Raw genomic sequence first — 14,616 nt, forward strand, 5'->3', positions numbered from 1 at the left:
ACATTCCAAACACACCTCGGCCTTGTTTTGTGCAAGGACTAGGGAGGGGCTTCACAGCTGGCCTGCAAGCGAAGCTGAGTTGATAGAAGAAACAACAGTTCATGGTTTTCGAGTGTATCCATAGCAAGGAAGAAGACAAGGCCGTCAGAATGGAAACAGATTAGAAAAGATACATGAGAATCTTTGTAAGCTGGACCACGTGCAGGAGTAGATGTGTATAGGTGCCTTATTGAATTTCTGTAAAACTTTTACCAATTATATTGACGTTAATTGCTTTGCACCAATGAATATAAGTTATTGTGATGTAGTTAAGGACTACAGATCACGCTTTGTTAAGAGTCAATAAGATGGAGAACACACAGAATAAAAAATTTCTTCTTCTTGGACCCTGGTCATGTGTGTCTTTGTCATGTCCGACCTAATGGTGACACTTTTTATTATAAATACACATTTAGTTGCTTTGTTGCAATATCTCTTAGCTTTACCATAGCTTCTTCTATTTTATCCTAAGCATCAGTTGCCTTGTTACTTCATCCCTTTTACTCTACTATGCTTCTTTTATTTCCATGCTTTATTTAGCTCTTGGGTCAGAAAGTGTCAAAGCCGTCCTTTCCATCTAGTTTTGACACAGCAGATACAATTCCCAATTAACACAAATCACAAAAACATTTTTCACAGAGCACAAAGACAGACGGTGCTGAAACTGTGTCCATGCCCTTCCAAATGCACCCGGACAGCGGCCCGAGGGGCTGGGCTGGGCTGGGCCAATGTCACACCTGGGCCCAGGTGTGTGAGATGTGACACTAAACCCACAGGCTTTAGTCTATTTGGGATAAAGAAAGGAGGGTTTTAGTCTCCTTGGGATAGAAAAGCACTTTGGATTGCACCAGTCTGTTGTACACTGGGCGTAAAAGGCATAATCAATACTAAAGTGGAATCATTAAAAATCTGTGTTGGTCGAAAGTCATAAACAGGTAGTTAGCAACATCTCTACTGACAAAAGGTTCAAGAAAAGAAAAGCTATGCTATAAAATATATGCACAGTTTTGTCATTTGTTGCTCTTGTCTTTTACAACTTTTACATTTCTTTCCTGTGCTCCTCTGTTTTCTGGAAATATTGAAGCAAAACTGAGCAGCACAAGGGAAAACCCAGCAGCTGGCTCCAAGGCTGCAGAATGGGTGTGGAGCTCCCAGAGGACTCCCACGCCTCAGCCGGGCACAAAAGCCCCTCTCCTTTCCCAGGCTGCATGGCAGCACACAAGGAGGAAAATCAGAGTTCCCCCTGATTTCCTAGGCTTGCCCTGCACCATTGATCCAGAACCTCCTCCAAGTGCGGGGAGTGAGAGGAGACGGATCAGGCGTGCTTCTGGATCATCTGTTTTCTCTCCAATTTTCCCCTCTTGGCACAGCTTTGCAGTGTTGACCTGCAGGTGGGAGCACATCTGATGTCCCCCAGGGCTCTCCTCTGGGCAGGAAAGTTCTCCTAAACCAACGAAAAACAGGGATGGGGCTGGGAGCCACCTGGCATAGTGGAAGGTGTCCCTGCCCACGTGTCACCATGAGATGAGGGGGAGATGGCTCTGCCCCAGCTGAGGGGCAAATGAGACCATGGGATGGCAACAGAGGGATTTTATTCAACACCATGGATGTGACTGCACAAGAAGCGTGAGGAAGGGAGAGAGAAAGAAAGAGGACACTCCTGTCAGAGAGAGGAGACACAGAGCAGGAGAGAATCAGCTGGAGCTCCATGAGCTGTAAGGTTCCAGCCAACGCCAAGCGCTGTGTTGTGTAGAAGTTGTACAGACTCCAGAAGTGACTCCAGAGCTGCTTTCTGCTGAGCAGGCCCTGGACAGGGACAGGGGAGCAGAGGGGGCAAGGCTTCAGCCACAGGCTCAGCAGCAAGTTCCTTCTGCTGGATGTTCTGTGTGCAAACTAGAAGTGAAAATGGGGAGAAGAGCCTTTGCAGCACCTTCACAGCACAGCAAGCCCGGGAAGGAGCAGCCCTCGCTCCTGGCCCACGCCAAACCCGCGCTGCCTTCCTGAGCCAGCTCGGCTCCCGGGCCACGGGCAGCGTCCCAGCGGGGCTGTGCTGGCTCCGCTGTGCCGGCTGCTCAGCCCTGCTGCCAAGGGCTCTCTCCCAGCACGGCTCTCTCTCAGCCGGGCTCAACGGGCGCCTTCAGTTCGCCTGCAGAGAGCAGCGCCAGCCCTGCCCTGCCCTGCCGGGAACTCTCCCGCTGGGCTGGGGCTGAGCACTCCCTGCTCACAGGGGACTCCGCGGCACTGGCTCTGAAAATCCATCGGCACCGCTGAGAGGCTGGAAATGAAATCTGGGGACTCTGTTCTTGTGCCTTTTTGGAAACTTTATTAGAAAACACAAAAATACTTAAAGAACAGGAGCAGTGTTTGGACATCATAATATATCGTAATAACATAATATGATATATCACTATTTTTGTATCATACACTGTAACAAAAATATACAATATGAAATCAAAATAAATTATTTTCTAGTTTTATTTACCAATTCAACTTTCTCTTCACTTTTCTAATCTTATCCTTCTGGATATTATTCTTCTTCTTCGTACTACTCTTTCTTACTACTCTTCTTCTTTGCTACATCTATATATATTTTAAAATTCTTACACCCATGCCTACTCCTATTCCTATTCCTATTCCTATTCCTATTCCTATTCCTATTCCTATTCCTGTTCCTGTTCCTGTTCCTGTTCCTGTTCCTGTTCCTATTCCTATTCCTATTCTTCTTTTTCTTCTTCTCCTACATATTTTAAATTCTTATTCCTATTCCTAGTACTCTTCTTCTTCTAAGTATTTCTAAATTCTTATTCCTGTTCTTCTTCTATGGATCCTTAAATAAGCCTTCTCTATCTTGTCTTCTTTGTCTCTGTTTTCTTTGTCTCTCTAGTCTTCATCTTCTTAGTCTTCGTTGGCTTCATCATCTTCATCTTCTTTGTCTTGATATTCTTCTTCCTCTTCTTCATCTTTTCCTCATCTGTTTCACTCCTCTGGCCGTGGCCTCAGGCAGGAACAGCGGAACAGCCCCCGCAGCGCCCGCAGCGCCCGCCTGAAGCGGGAGGGACGTTTCCTGGGCACGGCAACAGCTGGCAGCACCTCCTGAGCAGCTCCGCAGCGGGCAGCAGCTGCCGGCTCGGCCTCGGTGGGACAGCCTGGGGCAGGAGAGGAGCTGGGCAGGGCAGGGGCTGCCAGCTGGGACAGCTCTTCGAGAGAAGAGTCTGCCCATGGGGACAGCAGGGACTCTATGTCATCTTCCTCTTCCACGCTGATGGCGTCAATCTCCAAGTAGGCATCCCTCTCGCTGCAGGACTCACTGTCCCAAACCGAGGTCTCTGGGCTGCCTTGCAGCAACAGCTCTGGCCCTGCCAGCTCCTCAGCAGCTCCGCACCAGGATGCAGCTGCCAGCTCGGCTTTCGTGGGACAGCCCCAGGCAGGAGAGGCGCCGGGCAGGGCAGGGGCTGCCTCTGCTGCCACCTCTGTGCCCATGGGGCTGCCACAGCTGGGCCCCTCTGGGGGACAAGGCTGAGGCTCCTCCTCACTCACTGGGCCCACAGTGGCTCTCAAAAAGTCCCAAGCGCCAGAGCTCAAATTGTCATCCTGGGACACGTCTTCAAGAGAAGACTCTGTCCATTGGGACAGCTCTGACTCTGTTTCTTCCTCCTCTTCCTCGCTGTAGGTGTCCCAGTCACTCTCCCAAGGCGAGGCCTCCTGGCTGCCTTCCTGGGACAGCTCTGACTCTGCCAGCTCAGACTCAGCCACTGCCCAATCCAGCTGCTCCCTGGGGGCCGGGAATGCCAGCTGGGCAGAACTGGTGCTGGGGGGCCTGTGGGGGGCAGGCACCGGCCTCTCTTCCCTCTCTGCTCTGCCTGTTCCTTCCACTGCTGGATCCTCCCTTTCATCCTGCAGCTGCTGCCCGAATCCCTGGATCTCCAGCAGTACCTGGCTCAGGATCACACAGCTGATGAGCCAGGCTAAGTCCAGCAGAGCCTGGCTGCAGCCTGGGGGGCTGACGGGGCCAGGGACTGGGCTCTGTGTCCCTGCTGATGGCAGCTTCTCCCTGGGGGCAGGAGGCTCTGCTGCCTCTTCTGCCTCAGCAGCCAGAGGCTCCAGGGACTGCTCCTCCTCAGCAGCTCCCACCTGGGCAGCAGCTGCTGGCTCGGCCTCCGTGGGACTCTGTAGGGAAGGAGAGGCGCTGGTTAGGGCAGGCACTGCCTCTGCTGCCACCTCTCTGCCCACTGGGCTGCCACAGCTGGGCCCCCTGGGGGACAAGGCTGAGGCTCCTCCTCACTCACTGGTAGCAAAGCTCTGTCCCACATCTCAGAGCTGATGTCACAGCCCCGTTGGGACAGCTCCTGCCTGCTCACATGCTCCTCCCACGGGGACAGCTTTTGCCCACTCCCATCGTCCCACCAGGGCAGCTCTTGGGCTGCGGCGTCTGCTCCTTGGGACAGCTCCTTGTCACTGTGCTGGCTCTCACCTGGGACAGTTCCAGCTCTCTCCTCTCTTCCCATTGGGACATGTGACAGTGCACATCTTGTCCCCATGTTCAGAGGTCTTCGCACCTCCCACCTTCCCTCTGGGAAAGCTCTTGGGCATTGTCCCACTGGGAATCCTCTGGGACACTCACATCTCTGCAGGGACTGCTCATGAGATCTTTCGTCTTCTCCTCATCCCAGATCCTGCTGCCATTTCCTGTCTATTTCCCACTGGGCTATCTCTTGGCTTGTCACACATTCTTCCCGCTTGCACACCTCTTGGTACATCTCACTAAGGACTCTCCCCACTGCTACAGCTCCCGGACTCTGACAGTTTCTTCCTGTTCCGAGAGCTCATGGTGTGTCCCACCTCTGCACTGGGAAACTTCCCCAACTCTCACACCTACCTGGCATTGGTACAGCTCTTGGCTGCTCCTGGATCTCTGCTGGGACATTTCTCGAACTCTCAGTATTTCTACTCTGTGGTACATCTCTTGCTTTCCCACTGGGAAAGCTCACGGTCCACCTTGACAATGGCTTCTCCTCCTCCTCAGTCTGTGACAGTGGCAGGACTGACCTGCCCACTGCCCCCGACCACTGCCCGCTGGGGGCCTCCAGCCAGCTGGGCAAGGGGCTGGAGACCGGGAGTTGGAGTTGCCTTGGTCCTCGTCGCTGTCCTTGTCTGTCACTGTCCACCTCTATTATTGTGGGCGTTCAGCGCAGACAGACACAGGGAGCTGCTTCCTGCACAGAGAGCGGCTCTCCTGTGACTGGGCACGCCAGGGCTCTGCGCCCCTTAGACACCCTCAGCCAGGCCGGGGCTCCCTGATGTCACAAGGCTCTCTGGCCACCAGCACGTCCCACATCACAAAGGGCCCTGACACCGTGGGCCCGTGTCACAAAGGGCCACCGCCGGCAGCCCAGCATCAGTGGAGCAGCCAGGAACTGGCTGGCAGCAGCCCCGCACTTGTGGCCTTTGGCCCCTGCTGTGCCCAGAGCCCTCAGAGGCTTTGGCCACGCTGCCACAGGACAGCCCCAGCCCCACAGGGCACAGCCCTGGCTCTGCCGGCTGCGCTGCCCAGGGCACCAGGAATTGGCCGCACGGACGGGCCGGGCACTCGTGGGCAGCGTCTCCAGGAGCCGCGGGAGCCCGGGGAGCAGGGGTGTCCCTCAGGGCTCTGCCAGGCACCGGGGCTCACCCTGCCCTCAGCAGTGACAGCCGGGGGCACCGAGCGCGGCCTCGGCGCCTTTGCCGGGCACGGGAAGCCGAGCGGGGCAGGGGCAGCACGCAAGGCCGGGGCCGTGCACGGGCACCCGGCCGGGCTGGAGAAGCGGCACCACGAGAGCCTCCTGCGCTGCCACAAGGCCGGGGCCCGGCTGCTGCAGCTGCCTCGGGGCAGTGCCTGAGGCACCGACTGCTGCAGCTCTGCCCCGGCCTCTGCGGCGCCACGGGCACCGAGGCCGGGCCGGGGCTCGCTCCCTGCTGCCCGCAGGGCGCTGCCGAGGGCTCCCCGCCCGCCGGGGCCGGGGCCGGGCGCTGAGGGAGCGGCGCCGCCATTGCTGCCGCCCTCAGGGGCTCTGAGGGGAGCGCGGCTCCCGCCTGTTGTCCCTTCCCTCTGTCTGGGCAGCGCTGACTGACCCCCTGAGTTTTCCGGGGAGCCTGGCAGCCCCTCCACGGCACTGACCCCATTCATCAGCTCCCCCAGTGCTCTTTCAATGTCCTTCCCAACAACCTACCCCAGGGTGAGCCCCATTTTCAAGCCATGCCATGAATTTTCAGCCACAGCAACTCAGGGGAGCTTCAGCATCTTCCTCCCTCAGTGCTGTGCTTCCCCAACTAAAACACTGGGCACCATCTCCACGAGAAGGAAGAATTTTATTGTTTCCATGAGACAGCTTTCCCTGGGAACCACCAGGACAGCTCTCTAGACAGTCTCTCTCATGATTTTGGTGAGTTTCTGGATCTTGGACCTTGTTGACATGTCCACGTACTTCTCCCCAATATTGACAATCATGCCACCAAGGATTGCTGGGTCAGTCTAAGGAAGGAAAATTAAACAGAAAGTTGATTAGCAGCAGTTTCTTACCATAGGACACAAGTTTTACAGTAGTAAAGAAAAAAAAAATAAAATAAAGCCCTTCAAAGAGCCTTTTTTGAGATGATTTTGCTGTCATTGCATTCCAAAGTGAAGATTTTATAAATGAAAACATCATTGTGTCTATAAAAAAACAGAGAACTATGTAACAAAACAACTGGAGTCAACAAAATCTTTTTGTTTTCATAAAAATCAGAGACACAGAAGCCCTTAACACAAACTTAGTGACACTTATTTTTAAGTCAAAAATCCAGACCTTACCTTAGTCTCCAGTTTCAACACCTCTCCTTTGGCCAAGAACCCATTCAGAGCACTTTTCAGTTCACTGAGGTTAGCCTCATCCAAGGGCTGAAAACAAAGAACAGAAGAGCAGAAAAATTAAGGACTTAAAAATACTCAAATGATATGACAATAAATTATATAATAATATTATACACTCAAATTATGTAAATTATATAAATTTTCTCCTCAGGTCCCTTTGAAAACACACTTCCACCAGGAAGGCAGCATCCTGGAACAGGGATAACCCAAGGGCAGCACAGGAACAGCAACCACTTTGTGCCCTCCTGATTTCATGAAACATTTTCCTGTTTGGAAGAAGAACAGGGGCAGCTCTACTGGGGCAGCTCTCAGGCTGGGTGCAAACCAGCCTGACTTTTGTCAGCCCTTGGGCTCACACACAGGAAGGAAAGCCATGAGCTGTTGAGCTGCAATGGGATGAAGAGTTTTCATTTTGGACCAGAAGCTGCAGGATATCAGCCCTCTGCAGCAATTCGTTCAGCTTGGCAGAGGTGAGACATGTCCTCACTGCTCTCACAGCAAGTACTTCAATCACAGAGTGCAGCCTTAACCAGGAGAGGTTTGTCTTTCTTCCCACTCCCTGTCTTTGCTCCCTGTGGAAGCCCAGGGCACCAGGAATATTTCCCTGTCTGCTCTGGGGTGCCCTGACCCCCAGGGCAGCACTGACTCTGACCCTCATCCATGGAGAAAGTTTTCCAGACTTCAAGACAGACTGGAATCCACAAAAGTGTGCAATAGATTATAGAGAGCAGTGCAGGTGTGTCACCTGGTGAGAAATTGAGGGTTTGGGGTGTTTAGTGTGTTGTGGATGGAAGCAAGATGGAGGGCACAGGGTGTGGTCCTGGGTTCCTTCTTCACCTTCTTCTTCCTCCTTCTCCATGGGTTTGGGTGGCATTTTGTAATTGGGCAGAAAAGTCCCCATTGCAGCTCTGTGGGATCAGTTATTGGGTTAAAAGGGAAAATAATCCAGGTGTCAGTTCTTCATTGGATAGTTCAATCTTAAAAATCCTTGGAACAAGAGATTGTTGGTCACTTTGTGCCTTCTAATGAAAAGCTGCAGAGCTCCCAGCAGTGAGACTGTTTTACTGATAAGAAATAATAAAGACTTAAATCCAAACATGAAACACCGTCTGGAGTGCCTTCAATCCAAACCCAGAGAAACTGACAACTGTGACCCCCACGCTCCCACTCCCTGGCTTTGCTCCCACTCCCTGGCTTTGCTCCCACTCCCTGGCTTTGCTCCCACTCCCTGGCTTTGCTCCCACTCCCTGGTGGCTCGCTGCAGAGCCCCCAGCCCACCTGGGCCGTGGTGACCGTGCACACCACCTCCCCTCGGACGGCGCTCATGATCTTCCTGAAGGCAGAGACGATGCCCGGGGTGTAACGCAGGCGGCCGTTCTCAGCCAGCAGATCTGCAAAACATCAAGGGCTTCAAACACCACCAGAGACACATCCCAACAGCCATTCCAATGGATGGCACTGCTGGGATGTTCTCCTGAAGCCCAGAGGTCACTCACTCATCAGGTTGACAGTGACTGGGGACATCTTCTCTCTTGCCAGGGCGTCATTCACGGCTTTTTGTTTCACTGAGCTCTTGGTGTGAGGGTTCATCACCACACTGGACAGCTTGGGATCCTTCAGGAGGCTCTGAGGGGATACACAAGGATGTGACAAACGCCAGGGGTTTTCCTGGCGTCACAAGGCCCACCTGGAGCAGCCAAAGCAGGCAACAGGAGCACTCCTGGAAGGAGAATAAAGAGCTCTGGAGCTGATGGGAAGTGAAATGGCAGCTCCAGCCAGAGAATCAGGGAATGGTTAGGGTTGGAAAATACCTTAAAGATTGGATGGATAAGGACACCTTCCACTATCCCAGATTGCTCCAAGCCCCATCCAACCTGTCCTTGGACACTTCTAGTGGTGGGGCAGCCACAGTTTCTCTGGGCACCCTGTGCCAGGGCCTGCCCACCCTCCCAGGGAACAATTCCTTCCCAATATCCCATTTAAACACCAGGGCCACAAGCAGGCAGTGCAGGTGCCAGCAGGCTGGGGGTCTCACAGATCACAGAAACCCAGCCCCCTCCCTACTGAGGAGCAGCAGGGAACCCTCCCCACTCCCACTCCCGGGAGCCCCGGCTATGGAACACCTTACCCACACCCGGGTCAGCTCCTTCTCCACCTGCTCCAGCTTTTTCTGCTTGCTGGCTGCCGAGTAGAGGGCGGTGGCATAGCGCCCTTCCAGCCCGTACACCTGGATGGGCGGCTGCGGGAGAACGGGCGGGCGCTGAGCGGGGGACCCGGGGAGAGACCCCCGCTCCTCGCCTTGGCCAGCCGGGAGCCCCCCTTGCTCCCTCCCCTTACCGTGACCATCTCGGCCACCCGCCTTGAGTCCCTCACGACCCCCTGCCCTGTCACCTGACCAGCCTGAAAACCCCCTTGACCAGCCCGGGGACCCCCTTGATCTCCTCACGGCCTCCACCTCCTCACCTCGACCAGCCTGGAGACCCCTCCGGGCCCCTTCAGGACACCCCTGCCCCCTCATCTTCACCAGCTTGGAGCCCTCCCTACCTTTTCCCTCTGACAACGCCCCTGCCCCCTCACCTTCACCAGCTTGGTCACTGGTCTCGCCGCCGTCGTACTCAGCTGCCGCACCTGGGAGGGAAATAAGGGGGAGAATGGCGAGGTCGGCGCAGCCCTTGACGATCGGGAGGAAGGGGAAGGTCCGAGACCCCGCGCGGGGCTGGAGGGCGGCAGACAGGACTGCTCCCTCCCAAAGCCGCCCAGGCCCCGCCGCCCCTCAGTTTCACCTTCAAGACGAGCCCGGCTGCCGCCGCCATCTTTCCCGGCCGCCCCTAGGGTCACCGCGCACTGCGCAGGCGCGGCGCGGCCACGCCCACCCCGGCGCCGTTAGGTCCTCTCCTGCCGCGGGGCACGCTGGGAGCTGTAGTTCCGCGGGGTGGCGCCTTCGGGCCGCGCGCCCCCTGTCGGGCCATTGGGGGAGCGCAGCTCCCGCGCCCAGCCGGGGTCCCTGTGCCACCGGTGTCCCAGAGTGTCCCTTTGCCACCGCTGTCCCTGTGGGGTCCCTGTCATGTCCCCAGTGTCCCTGTGGGGTCCCTGTGTCCTCAGTGTCCCTTTGCCACCAGTGTCCCTGTGGTGTCCCTATGTACCCAGTGTCCCTGTGCCCACAGTGTCACTGTCACTGTCCCTGTGCCCATGGTGTCCCTTTGCCCCCAGTGTCCTTGTGCCCTCAGTGTTACTGTCAGTGTCCCTATCCCTGTCATGTTCCTGCCCCCATGGTGGCCCTGTGCCCTCAGTGTCCCTGAGCCCTGGTGTTCTCCATGGACTTCTCCAGCAAGGGTACTTCCCACAGGATGGGTTCTTCAGGATCAGGCTGCCCCAGTGTGGGTCCTTTCCACGGGGTCATTCCTGCAGGACCTGCCCCAGAGTGGGTCCCTTTCCCATGGGATCCCAAGTCCTCCCACCAAATCTGCTCCAGGGGGGCTCCTCTCTCTACAGGCCCTCAGATCCCTGCCAGGAGCTGCTCCAGGGTGGAATTTCCATGAGATCACACCTTTTGTGCATCCCCTACTCCCATGTGGGCTCCTCAAGGGCTGCAGGTGGATCTCACTTCCTCCATGGATCTCCAGGGGCTGCAGGTGGATCTCAGCTCCTCCATGGATCTCCAGGCAGATCTCAGCTCCTCCATGGATCTCCAGGGGCTGCAGGTGGATCTCAGCTCCTCCATGGATCTCCAGGCAGATCTCAGCTCCTCCATGGATCTCCAAGGGCTGCAGGTGGATCTCAGCTCCTCCATGGATCTCCAGGGGCTGCAGGTGGATCTCACTTCCTCCATGGATCTCCAGGGGCTGCCGGTGGATCTTCAGGCTGCAGGTGGATCTCAGCTCCTCAAGAGGCTGCAGGTGGATCTCACTTCCTCCATGGATCTCCAGGCTGCAGGTGGATCTCAGCTCCTCCATGGATCTCCAGGGGCTGCCAGTGGATCTCAGCTCCTCCATGGATTTCCAGGGGCTGCAGGTGGATCTCAGCTCCTCCATGGATCTCCAAGGGCTGCAGGTGGATCTCAGCTCCTCCATGGATCTCCAGGGGCTGCAGGTGGATCTCAGCTCCTCCATGGATCTCCAGGGGCTGCAGGTGGATCTCAGCTCCTCCATGGATCTCCAGGCTGCAGGTGGATCTCAGCTCCTCCATGGATCTCCAGGCTGCAGGTGGATCTCAGCTCCTCCATGGATCTCCAGGGGCTGCAGGTGGATCTCAGCTCCTCCATGGATCTCCAGGCTGCCCCTGCCTCAGCCCCACCTGTCTCTCCATTCATGAGCAGCATCCCACAGGTTCTTCCAGATTCAACACCAGCTGTGTTCCCCTCACAGAAACCTCCAAACCCTGGGATTTATTTCCTCCCCATGGATGAACTCCATCCCAACACCTCCCAATCCAAAGGATCTTCCAGGTGGGACAGGCAGACCTGTCACTCTCTCTGGTGACCTTGAACAGCTCACTCAGATCCCTGAATTACCTGGGAGGGTTCCACTCATCCTATCCCTAATTCTTCCACCTTTTTTTATTTTCCCCCACAGAAAATGGATGGATGGATGGAGGGATGGATGATGGAGGGATGGAGGGATGGATGATGGATGGATGGATGGATGGATGATGGATGGATGGATGGATGATGGATTGATGGATGGATGGATGGATGATGGATGGATGGATGATGGATGGATGGATGGATGATGGATGGATGGATGGATGGAGGGATGGATGGATGGTGATGGATGGATGATGGATGGAGGGATGATGGATAGATGATGGATGGATGGAGGGATGATGGATGGATGGATGAGGGATGGATGATGGATAGATGATGGATGGATGGAGGGATGATGGATGGATGATGGATGGATGGATGGATGGATGGATGGATGGATGATGGATGGATGGATGATGGATGGATGGATGGATGGATGAGGGATGGATGGATGGATGGATGGATGGATGGATGGAGGGATGGATGATGGATGATGGATGGATGGATGGATGGAGGATGGATGGATGGATGGATGGATGGATGGATGATGGATGAGGGATGGATGGATGATGGATGGATGGATGGATGGAGGGATGGATGATGGATGATGGACGGATGGATGGATGATGGATGAGGGATGGATGGATGGATGGATGAGGGATGGATGGATGATGGATGGATGGATGGATGATGGATGGATGATGGATGATGGATGGATGATGGATGGATGATGGATGATGGATGGATGGATGGATGGAGGATGGATGGAGGGATGGATGGATGGATGATGGATGGATGGATGGATGGATGGATGGATGATGGATGGATGATGGATGGATGATGGATGGATGGATGGATGGATGGATGGATGATGGATGGATGATGGATGGATGGATGGATGGATGGATGATGGATGGATGGATGGATGGATGGATGGATGGATGGATGGATGGATGATGGCTGGAGGGATGGATGGATGGATGGATGGATGGATGGATGGATGGATGATGGATGGATGGATGGAGTGATGGCTGGCTGGCTGGCTGCGGGAATTCTGCAGGATCCGAGCACTAGGTGCCGCTCTTGCTGCAGATCCCGAGCGCTGGGCTCGTTCCCGGATGCCAGGACAGTTCCAGAGAGGCTCTTTGGGAAACGCGGCTCAGCGTCCCAGCGGGAATCAGGCAGCAGCTCCAACCCGATTTATTTTGGCTGTCAGGGTTTAATTCCCTCCTGTGTCCCTGGCTGCATCCTGGATGACACTCCAAGGCACAAGGACAGGTTTGAGCCTGAGACACAGCTGGGCAGGCTGGGAGAGCTGGGGGTGCTCACCTGGAGAGGAGCAGCTCCAGGGAGAGCTCAGAGCCCTGCCAGGGCCTGAAGGGGCTCCAGGAGAGCTGCAGAGGGACTGGGGACAAGGATGGAGGGACAGGAGCCAGGGAATGGCTCCCAGTGCCAGAGGGCAGGGCTGGGTGGGATCTTGGCAATGAGGAATTGTTCCCTGGCAGGGTGGGCAGGGCTGGGATGGAATTCCCAGAGCAGCTGGGGCTGCCCCTGGATCCCTGGCAGTGCCCAAGGCCAGGCTGGACACTGGGGCTGGAGCAGCCTGGCACAGTGGGAGGTGTCCCTGCCATGGCAGGGGTGGCACTGGGTGGGCTCTGGGATCCCTCCTGACCCAAACCTTGCTGGGATTCTCTCACTGTTCTTTCAATAACTTTAAGAACTACACTACTGAGAAAAAGATGTCTAAAATGTAGAAAAATACTTGCTTTTCTTCAATAAAAATCTCTTTTTTGGATAAGATGCCTGCACTGAAGTTTTCAAATGGATTCATTTCAAGCATGTTTTCAAATTCCAAATTATTTTATTGTTATTCCAGAACACTCTGTGATCTTGAAGCATTTTAATAGACTGAAAATCTGGCTTTTTGAGTGAAATCACTGAGTGCTGAGGGCACTTAACTGAGCTGGGGATTGGGTCAAAGCCTGACAATGCTTTCAAGAATTATAATCAGAGCACCTTTCACAGGTTAATTTTGAACAAATAGCATCCCCCAGATGATAAAGAGTTTGTACCGTGATGCCTTCCACTGGAAGGAAAATTTAAGCCTGGATAAAACCTGTCCTTGTTTTTGGGTATCTGTCACAATAATGGACTCTGCTATTGTCATAGATGGGAGGTTTTAGGAGGTTTTCCTCCTGCAAAGCAATTAAATATAATATTCTAAATAAATATTGCCCCTTTGCCATGTCCCTGGTTTCAGCCTGGTCACTTAATGAGCACTTGAACATCTGCAAGCTCAGGAGAAACACCTGGAAGAACATTCCCTTGTGGGTCTGCCCCTTTAGTGCTTGTAGGGTTGTGACCTTAAAGTGCTCATTTTAGTCATGTGGGGAGAGAAGAAACATCCCTTTTTTGTCTCCTGCTGAGTCAGAGCACCACTGAAACCATGCCAAGTGTGTGTTATCTTCCTTTCACTGAGAACCCTCCAGAAAGAAGGGGACAGTTCTCAGGCCATGCTGGTGCTGGCGAGGTGCTTCCCTCAGGGCTCTGCTTCAGGAGGTGTCCTAAAGACTGGAGCAAGGCTTGTCCAGCTCCAGCACCAACTGATGGCACAGAGAGCTGGAAGGAGGAGGTTTTTAACAACCCACCTGAGGTCCCCACAGTGCCACAAAACCTGCTGGGCTCACCTTGCACCAGGCCAGGGCTTTGGGAAGAAACCCCAAAACCCCTGTAAGGGTCAAACTGCTGAGCCCAGGTTTGGGAGCAGGGCTGGAAACACCAAGTGCTTCCCTCCCTCACCTCACAGCTCACCTGACACCTGATCAAACTGCTGAGCCCAGGTTTGGGAGCAGGGCTGGAAACACTGAGTGCTTCCCTCCCTCACCCTGCAGCTCACCTGACACCTGATCAAACTCCAGAGCCCAGGTTTGGGAGCAGGGCTGGAAACACCGAGTGCTTCCCTCCCTCACCTCACAGCTCACCTGACACCTGATCAAACTGCTGAGCCCAGGTTTGGGAGCAGGGCTGGAAACACCGAGTGCTTCCCTCCCTCACCTCACAGCTCACCTGACACCTGAGCTCTGTTGTTGCCCACCTGTTATTCAGTAATTGCACCTGGCTCTGCCCAGGACTGGGCACCTGGGAGTCTCAGAGGAGCCAGGATGGAAAT

At 54.7% G+C, this 14,616-nt stretch overlaps 1 protein-coding gene across 1 annotated transcript; it reads right to left on the reverse strand.

Annotated features, from left to right (window-relative positions):
* Nucleotides 1–6,365: 6,365 nt before the first annotated feature.
* ATP5PO (ATP synthase peripheral stalk subunit OSCP) lies at nt 6,366–9,813 on the reverse strand. The gene is made up of 7 exons (XM_059840161.1): nt 9,709–9,813; nt 9,503–9,553; nt 9,054–9,164; nt 8,422–8,551; nt 8,204–8,316; nt 6,866–6,952; nt 6,366–6,547 (listed from the first exon to the last, which is right to left on the reverse strand). The coding sequence occupies exons 1-7, from the start codon at nt 9,736–9,738 to the stop codon at nt 6,434–6,436; spliced, it is 636 nt and encodes a 211-aa protein (XP_059696144.1). The 5' UTR covers nt 9,739–9,813; the 3' UTR covers nt 6,366–6,433.
* Between the last annotated feature and the right edge of the window lie 4,803 nt (nt 9,814–14,616).

The sequence above is a fragment of the Haemorhous mexicanus genome, chromosome 2, assembly GCF_027477595.1.
Source record: "Haemorhous mexicanus isolate bHaeMex1 chromosome 2, bHaeMex1.pri, whole genome shotgun sequence".
NCBI classification, from domain to species: Eukaryota; Metazoa; Chordata; class Aves; order Passeriformes; family Fringillidae; genus Haemorhous; species Haemorhous mexicanus.

Bases quoted from the DNA above. Each gene is read 5' to 3' on its own strand.
- ATP5PO (XM_059840161.1), bottom strand. From the start codon at position 9,738: ATGGCGGCGGCAGCCGGGCTCGTCTTGAAG. The intron at 9,165-9,502 runs GTGAGGGGGCAG...GTTCTCCCGCAG, and splicing joins CAGTGACCAAGCTGGTGAAG to CCGCCCATCCAGGTGTACGG. The intron at 8,552-9,053 runs GTAAGGTGTTCC...GTATCCCCTCAG, and splicing joins AGGAGCTGACCCGGGTGTGG to AGCCTCCTGAAGGATCCCAA.